The 9,798-nt window shown below is 37.0% G+C and overlaps 1 protein-coding gene across 4 annotated transcripts in view; it reads right to left on the bottom strand.

Annotated features, from left to right (window-relative positions):
- The window catches only part of sin3a (SIN3 transcription regulator family member A), a 53,233-nt gene that overhangs the window by 5,787 nt on the left and 37,648 nt on the right, over positions 1-9,798 (bottom strand). For 3 of the 4 annotated variants that reach the window (XM_012966901.3, XM_012966900.3, XM_002937477.5), the window contains exons 17-18: positions 8,924-9,097; positions 8,516-8,608 (exon numbers count right to left, since the gene is read on the bottom strand). In XM_012966901.3, coding sequence (XP_012822355.1) covers positions 8,516-8,608; positions 8,924-9,097 — 267 coding nt within the window. Of the gene's footprint in view, positions 1-8,175; positions 8,609-8,923; positions 9,098-9,798 lie in introns of those variants that run through there. The other variant, XM_018092398.2, reaches the window with a different exon arrangement.

Genomic DNA, 9,798 nt, shown 5'->3' with positions numbered 1-9,798 from the left:
CTGCCAACTGTTTCGCATGTATGTCAGATCAGGTGTCATTTCAATAGATGATCTTGTCATATTGCTGTTCAATTGTCCAAATTTCGTCCAGAGATACACCTTGTGTGCAAATGTATTGGATTCAGTGTTTCTTTACTTACGGTCAGATCCAACTGTAAAGAACAGCAGCATGCCATCTCTTTGTATGGGTAGTCAAGTCCATTTTGTCTGCAGGATGGATACCTTGCAGGATTGACCAGTGTATAACCACCTTTGGACTGACATAGTTTAAGTTTAGGTTATCATGATTGGTGTTTTATCACGATCATGATTTTATGGCAGCAGCAAAATGCTGGATTGATTGTGGTCGGCTTTCCATAATTTCTGTGTTTTAGACCATCAGTTTGACATATTCCATTGTTGTTGTTGTTCAGCTAATTGTACTCGAAGTGTGGCATGAAGTCATTTTGTTATTTACGGATTATATTTATGTCATTGAAGACTTTTAGGAGATGAAATTAAATTTAGCAAACAATACCTCTTTACTCCTACTGTGTTTCCATGCAGAACAAAAATGTTATAGTGATACTATATTCCTCTAAAATATTTTTTAAAATTATATTCGTCGGAATGACTTGTAGTGAAGGGAAACAGACCCTATTTATAGGTAGAATTTGCACTTACTTTTACAGTATAAAGGTTCAGAAAACAGCAAAATGGCTTATTCTGTGGTTAATATTTGTATGGAAACTCATGAAAAAATACAGATCAAAAACAATGGATAACACTTAAAATGAACACAGGACAAAGAAACGTGAAACAGAGTTCAGAAGGACTTTAAATCATGACCAGAACTAGTCGCAGACAGGATAGGCCTATACCAAGTGTGCAATGCACCTCTCCTGTTTACCACTAGACGCATGCTTCAGCTTAGTGACGACAGCTGTGGAGGCTTTGAAAAAACATTAAGCATTTAAAGGCAGAGTAGCAGTGTCACTACATGGCTCTGTATTGGGCCCTTAGTTAGAGGGAATGAGCTCAGTGACCGTTTTTTTTTTTTTTGGGGGGGGGGGGGGGGGGGGGGTTTTACAGCCCTTAGATTAATATTTCCTAGTATAATAGTATAAATGCAGCAAAGAGAGCTGCTGAACAATAAGCTAATTAAAAAAAAAAAACACAGAAAATAAACAGTGAAGACTGACTACAAATTGTCTCAGAATATCACCCTCTACATCAGTTGCTCCCCAACCTCTTGGATGTTGCTCCCAGTGGCCTCAAAGCAAGTGCTTATTTTTGAATTTCTGGTAAGGAGGCAAGTTTTGGTTGCATAAAAACCAGGTATAATGCCAGAGTATTCTGTAGGCTACCAGTCCACATAGGTCCTATTAAGTAGCTACTTATAGCTCTTACTGGCACCCCCAGGAACCATTTTCATGCTTGTGTTGTTCCCCAACACTTTTTCCATTTAAATGTGGTTCATGGGTATAAAAGGTTGGGGATCACGGCTCTACATCATACTAAAAGTTAATGATAAAGGTGAACAACCTCTTTAACTTTACTAAAGTCTCTTTCTGTGTAACAGAACAGACTAAGTGGTCAATCATGTGTGATATCTAACAAACTATCCAACAGAGCAAGTACGTATGAGAGACAATGTTTGGTCTTCTTTATTTGAAAGGACAGCCCAATCATCTGTGGCTCTTCTTCACTTGCTCATCTGCCATTGCAACATATGCTGGCTGACGATGCATCCAGGGTACACAGATATTGGTTAGGTTAATTTCTTTATCAAGATTTATATATAATTACTCATTTCTACAAATAGATATAATCATTTCAAACTGTAGTCTTATGAGGCCCTTATGTAAATCCCATTCTGTCTATGCAGTTCTATTACAAAGAAAGTACTTTTCTGGGGCCAAAAACTGGACACCTAGAAAAGCTGATAATGTTTTCTCAGCTAAATAGTGTCTACTTCACTTTAAAGTTAGCCAAGAATTACTGTCTGCTTACTCACCAGCTTAGTTTCCCATCGGTCCAACAACCTTTTCGACTATTACCTGGTTGGGATATCAATCAGGCTGAATAAAAAAAAATTGTGCCATACATTAGCCCTCTTTCGAAGGGCCTGAATAGGCCGCACCTAATATGATCATTTGAACAGGAGCCAAACAAACAGAACAGAAGGATTTTTCCCATCACCCAGGTAGCCAAATTGGAGTAAGATTTGCTCGTTTGGGAAGCGGAACATACTTTATATCCTCTATAAAAACACAATCATATGACTTATTGTACAGCGCTGCGGAATAAGTTGGCGCTTTATAAATAAATGTTAATAATAATAATGAGTGGCCTACAGACCTAATAGGAGAAGGAGTGCATTCACTTTCAAAAATGAACCTGAGAAAAGTACATAATTTTACAGGAGATGGGAAATAAAGTATACTACACAATTAAACTGGTAGGTGTACAATAAATAATGTGAATAATTCATCTTATGTTACTTTCTGTAGAAGCAGCAACAATTTTGCATGTCTAAAGCTAGCCATATACAGAACGTCATTTTGTGAGGTCAGCAAGAGGTAGTCCAACACAGCATGAGCCAATCATTTGGCATGCCTATTAATAAAGACTACATTTACTTCCTTGGGTCCTTGCTAACAGAAATTTCCAGCTTTCTTGGTCAATATTTGACAGAGCCCTGGTCTCAGTCCAATATCTCTCTATATATATGCCAAGCTTAATCATGGCATTTTGCCAATTACTTTTCCTTTCACTTGAGTTCTTCTATCCTTATTACTAACATGCATTGCTTAGCCAAACCAAACCACTCCACTCCTCTTGCAAGGAAGGGTGCATATACTACCCTTCATTGACATGAATGGAAAAACACCTGGATAGCACTAAAAATTGTATTCCTTATTATTATTCCAAATTATCACTTGTCACAAGCAAAAAGAAAAAAAGAATTACTTCCAAATGACAAAACGATAAAACGAGAATGTTAATTTTTTAATGTGTCCATAAAAATACTCTCAAAACAATAGTTTCAAGGATATTGGCAGGGATATAGGTTGTGTTCTATAGATATAACTAAAGAATACACATCAGCTGCAAGCTATAGCAAGCTTTCCAGTTATGCAATACATTACTGCTTATATTAGCTTTTGCCAAGTAGTGTAACTAAAGCCTCACAGGCCTGAGTGCAAGATTTGCACAGGGCCCTGCATCCCATACCTTTCTTGATTACATTACACCAGAGTATCCCCAGCAGGCCCCACTGTGGTACAGGCCCTGGTGTGGTTGCATCCCAAGCCCTCTCAGTAGTTCTCCCACTGAATATAAAATCTATTATATATAAGGTGGGTTTCTTTTCCACTTAATTTCCTTTACAATTACTAAAAAATTAGTAGAAGCTGACATATTTCTCTTATCTACTGAAGTGCAAGAATTAAATCTGAGGGATGTTCAGCCAACCAATACTGGCAGCTTCAAAATGTTTTATAAATGCAGCTGTCAGTAAGTAGTAAAAAGTGTTATCCTATTTAACAATCCACTTTCAAACAAATCACAGCACATCTATGATTAGTGTTTCTTCATAAACACCACCATCCATGGGCATATATTATTCCAATAAGAGTTTGTTTATATATTAATTAATATGAATGGAAACCACTAATAGAAGGAATCTAATAAAAGCAGTTAATGGAACAATACACCGAATGCAAACAATTTTTTCTCTGTACAGCCAAGTTTTCCTTTACATATAAATATGTTTGATGAACACATGGCTGGTCAACCCCCAATGGTAAAACGGTTAAACAAAGATCAGGCATTTATTTTGCACTAGTAGAATTATGCCACCTTCAAATTGGTCTTAAAAACACCCAATTAGAGACAGGTATGGGACCTGTTATCCAGAAGGCTCGGAACCTGGGAATTTGTGGATAATGCGTCTTTTCATAATTTAATCATTTAAACATTAAATAAACACAATAGGATTGTTTTGCCTCCAATAAGGATTAATTATATCTTGAGATTAAGTTTCAAGTTTCTGTTTTATTATTAGAGAAAACAATTCAAAAAAATTTATATTATTTGATTAAAATTAAGTCTATGGGAGATGGGCTTCCCGTAATTCAGAGCTTTCTGGATAACGGGTTTTAACATCCGATAAAGGTATTTCTTTTAAAAAGCCAATTGCTAATAACTATATTTAGTAATAAGAAATTCGTTTTTACGCCTTGCAAAACACTGCATACATCTGTGGTGCTACATGAATAAATATGTGAATATATTCATTTTCTATTTTTTGCAGTTTCTAAGAAACTATGTTTTTGGCTAAACTAAGGGGCTGATTTACTAACCCACGAATCCGACCCGAATTGGAAAAGTTCCGACTTGAAAACGAACATTTTGCGACTTTTTCGTATGTTTTGCGATTTTTTCGGATTCTGTACGAATTTTTCGTTACCAATACGATTTTTGCGTAAAAACGCGAGTTTTTCGTATCCATTACGAAAGTTGCGTAAAAAGTTGCGCATTTTTCGTAGCGTTAAAACTTACGCGAAAAGTTGCGCATTTTTCGTAGCGTTAAAACTTAACGCTCCGAAAAATGCGCAACTTTTCGCGTAAGTTTTAACGCTACGCAAAATGCGCAACTTTTTACGCAACTTTCGTAATGGATAGGAAAACTCGCGTTTTTACGCAAAAATCGTATTGGATCCGAAAAATTCGCAAAGAATCCGAAAAAATCGCAAAACATACGAAAAAATCGCAAAGTACCGATCATTACGAAAAAAACGCAATCGGACTCCATTCGACCCGTTCGTGGGTAAGTAAATCAGCCCCTAAGAGTCTGCAAAGTTATGGTTCAGTGAATATACAGAAGTGCCTATACAATTGGGGTCACCGACTCTCTGACCTGTAAAGAGAGCTGTTAAACTGAAAGCCTGTGGCAGTCTTAGAGTGAAGACACATGGAGCTACTAGTAGCAGCTACTTGTCACAGCTACTTAAATAGACAATGCTGACCATTTACTGAAAATTGCCTCTACATGGGTTTTAGCAAAGGCAATTCTCAGTATTGCCTATGGCAGGGTATTTTCTGGCATTTAGGTGCTGTGACAAGTAGCTGCTACTAAGTAGCTCCGTGTGTCTTCACCTTTATGGGGTAATGTAATAAGTCTAATGTTTGCCCAAATTAAGTAACCAGTAGATACTAATCAGATGTGCATGGATCAATATGGGAAGCTGCCTTCAAAATTTTCCCTTTTAAACATTAATAAAACTGAAGTATTTTGGGCCCGGTCATTTGAAGGAATTGCCTAGAGTACATTTCTACAGGAATCCTTCACACAGGTGAAACGGTTTTGCTGCTTCTTCAAAACTACCATATATAGTGGTAATCCAAATGAATTCCATTTGTTTAACCCAGGGCCCATGCCAAGGAGAAACATGCAAATGGTTGTACAGAGCTGTTTACTATAGACCATGTATTAATTCTCATAATCAAGAGAGCAATACATTGGGTTAAATCAGTTCACAAGTGTGCTGTACTTGTTTGAGTAACACTAAACAATTCTGTATGCATTTTGAAAAAGGAACTAGAATGTTCTGAAAGCTTGCTATGGTTATCTTAGTTACCCAATAAAGGTATCACCTTTATACCACTTTTGTTATTTTTTATTTCAAAAGGGTTACCCTGTAAACATTTTAAAACTCACCTAACCATTCAGTGCAAAAAACATTCTCATCTACTAATTAGCATAAGGAAATGTAATGCTAAAGGGAATATACTGCTGCTTAACTAAACTTTACATTAGTATGCCTGACCTACGAATCAAAGGACATGTTGTCATAGTTGTAGTCCACCAACATCAGAATTACATCCTTAGAAAAACTCTGAAGTGCTGTAACTATTCCCTCTTAACATCTCCAGGGCCAGCGTCCCATCTGATGCAACGTGATATTCACTAGATGATGTCTTCAATAAACTGTTTCTAGCACAAACACCCAAACAGATTCATGTCTTTTGACATTTTATTTAAGTGTGGTATTAGCAAGCCAAAGTAGCCCAGTGTTTACAGTTAGCTTAATGATGTTGCACTGGCATCCGGGCTCTCACTAGAGAATCTTTAATGTGAAGCAGTCTCCATCTAAAACAAACTTTTTCACTTCTGAAACGGGACTAAGTGTATTTACTATAATACTATTTGCTACAGAGTTTCAGTACCCATTTCTAAACCGCAGCAACATGGAAAGTCACACACCAGAAGCATTGGGATGTGGCCCATTTTACAGTTAGTTAGTGCCAGTGCTAATGACATCAACACAGCCTGGCTCACGCATCCCCTTGGGGAAGGGATAGATCATTGTAGGTTTAAGTAAAAAGCAACCCAGCAATGTTCTGCACATTATTTCATACAAAGGTTTATTTGTACGTTATTTTGTAATCATTCATTAGTTCTCCTTTATTCTGACTAGCTACATGACAATGTATGGCTGATTGTACTTAAAACAACTTGCAGACTTCTCTAAAATAACCCACGGTAATTCAACCTTACAAGTCAATTGGCCTCAAGGGATTTTTGTGTCTTTTCTTACCTTGACTCACTGAGATGAGAAGGGCCCAAACTGTGATAGAATCAATGCTGGGACAGTCCTCATGAACACACACAGTTGTTTGTTAGAATGTGAGTTAAAGCAAAAAATGCAAAAACAACCACATTCTAAAAATTGTACTATGAAAGAAACATGATCTGTGCATCCCAAAACAGGAATAGCTATATAAAAGTTAGTCTTTTGTTTAAAAACCAACTAAATGATGGCCTTTAGGGTAACATGTAAATACTTTTATAAGTATACAACTCAACACTATGTTGCATACTTTGTTAACTAACGTTAGTTCTTACCAACATTTTTAATGTAATATTGGAGTTAATTTTTCATCAGGTACACAACTTATCTTATCACTCACAATTTTCAGCTTATAACTTACTAAGCAAAGTTACATGGATAACTGAAATAGCACCCCAGGAGCTCATAAATGTATGTGTTCAGTGTATCCAACATTAACAACTAAAGCCCTATCACATCATCAGGTTACATTGGCACAATTTATGCTGATTTCAATGTCAGATCAGCCCTCTGCAACAATATACTGCTCAATAAACCCCAGCATACACCTTCCATGCTGCTGGTTCACCAGGCCCAGGAGATCCTGGCTCCATAGCGGATGACATGATGTTCATTCCTGCATAGTCAGATGTACGATTCAGGACAGAGGCCATGTGTAGGTGCAGAAAAGGAAGGTACGTGCACAGGTTTATTGAGGGCTATAACAGGATTGCTGTACCAGGTAATCATTTGATGATGTGCTCAGGCTTTAATTGCCCTATGACTGCTATAGAGATACAGACCACTTGATTATTCATATATAAGAGAACTCTTAAGAAATGCTTTTAAAATGTATGCCACAATGTTTTACTACTACTGTAAAGGGCCAGTTTAGAACCAGTAAATAAAAATACTCTAATTACATTTAGTTTAGCTAGTCTGAAATGTTGAACTTTTTGGTTAATTCCAACAAAGCATAAATTAGCTGTACAAACAAATGGTTTATATTTTCAGGGCCTTTCACAACAACTGATATGTAAAAATGTATCCTAAAGTCTGTAAGTGTTATTCTGCATTACAAAACAGCATACAAGAAGTAACAGCTACATTTCTGTTAAGACCTGAAGAATTTGTATAAATATAGTTTATTGTGAAGGAAAGCTTGTAATTATATAGCAATACTTTGGTCAGATCTATCATACTACTACTACTAAACTCTTAACCAAAGGGGGGCGGGGGGGGAGATAATCTGTAAACGAGAACATAAGGGAAAAAAGTAATGTTAGGCTACAGTACTTCACCTACATTCACCTTTAAACAGTATTTATTATTATATATTATTAATCCTCAACACTTGATTTCACATGGTTTTGTCTCTAATGTTAGATATGTAAACCAGTAAACAAACTATGATTGCATCTCTGCCACAGAGCTAACAAACTGTTCAGTTTAGTATGAATTAAAGTAATGAGGCTAGAGGAAAAATGAAAAGAGAGAAAGAACAAGAAAGTGAGGGGTAAAGAGATGATATAAAAGTGTTAGAGAAAGAGAGAACAGAACAAATCACTGAGTCACCCAGGATCGTTAAAACAATTATTTATTTATTATATTACATTTGGATTTTGTTTCAGAATTTTTTTTCTTTTTCTTTTTTTTAAAGTTTTTGCCTTTTCTGGTTTCTGTTTTTAACAAACCACAGGTAGGTAACATTACTTTGTACAGGTAAATAAAAATCAGATGCACACAGCGGGTTGTGTGCAACCAGGGTGGATTGTGATTTGATCTCAGTAGACGGATTCTCTAGGACTGTTCTCACACATTACCCCCCGCCGACCCCTTTCCCATTAGGTCTTGGAGGGCGGGGAGTCCTGCCTGAAGTGGCGGTAACCGAGAGCCCCTCAGGCGAGAGCTGGGCTTACCTCGGTCTCCGCTGGGTCATCAGAGTTTTCTTCCTCAGTGTCCAGTAGTTCAATTGTTAACTGGACCTGTCCGCGACTCTGGGAGAACATCAGCTGCAGGAATAAGAGGTTAGATCATTAAGATGATATCAAACAAAAGGATGTAGGTTTTTCACAATAAATATGCAATGCCTTGCTTGACTGTTTTACAAATTCAATTGAAAACAAAAAAAACCTGATAATTCTAAGTGGTTGCCAATAGGTTTACAAACATCTAAAATCTTGCGGCGGGGGCAATTGCAAGCGAGTGCTGACTAGGGGTAGGCAGGAGAGGCTCCTGCTTCATTTAAGTAGAATGTTACAGTAACAAATAAAAGAAGCATAAAAGGTTAACTGATCAAGAGACACCAGATTTATAGAAAGCCTTACCTTAAAGCAATTCTCATCTGACATTAGCTGCTCAGCTTTGCGTTGGTAGTTTGCTTCATTCAGGTTGCGTGAGGCCTGAGTGGTTAACAGCCCACCAGTGGCATTGCTACTGCTCTCAGAAAGGTACAGTTCAGTCACCTGCACACAGATTTCATCACTGACTATGTGCTGGAGCTAAAAGTGGAAAAGAAAGGGTAAGAAAGAAAAAAAAATTACTTGAAAGGACAAAGGTCTCACCATAGGTATGCTTCTCTTTACAAAACAACCTGAATATTTTTTTTTTTTTAAACACTGCCCCAATGTAAAAATAGGGACCCAGTACCAGAAAGAACTATTGTTATCGTTGGGATGTGGGGACAGAAAAACCATTAATGTAACTCAGAAGCCAAAAAAATTATTTAAAAGTTTCTTTAACACAATAACTTTCACTTCTATACATCCTGAGCATTCCTGGTTTCTGAAAGGGAGATAATGTGTGTGAAGTCACCAGTATATTCATCAGCAGACATGCTATACACCCCATGTCAACTAATCTAGACAAAAAGCAGCCATGCTTCTGTAGTAAAGAATAGTAAGCCCTACCAAAATAGGTACTGGTGCTTTGAGGGCTATACTTATTTATAATAGAAAAATTAAAAAGACTGAGAAATAATGAAATGGATAGTCAGGATGTCTTATTAAAGTTTTTGCACTGGAGAGGGCAGCAGAGTGGCAAGGTTAAACAAATAGTATTTTTTATACTGTTGGTGCTACTGAAGTGAATATTCTCTTTGCAGCAGCACTTCAATCTACCTGCTTTATTTCCTAAAAATGTTTGTGAATGCACTGTCCAACCAGAGAGCCTTACTGGAACTTTCTGCTTCTTTGCATACTAT

The sequence above is a fragment of the Xenopus tropicalis genome, chromosome 3 (genome assembly GCF_000004195.4).
Source record: "Xenopus tropicalis strain Nigerian chromosome 3, UCB_Xtro_10.0, whole genome shotgun sequence".
Lineage (NCBI taxonomy): Eukaryota > Metazoa > Chordata > Amphibia > Anura > Pipidae > Xenopus > Xenopus tropicalis.
This window is presented reverse-complemented; position numbering and strand designations above follow the sequence as displayed.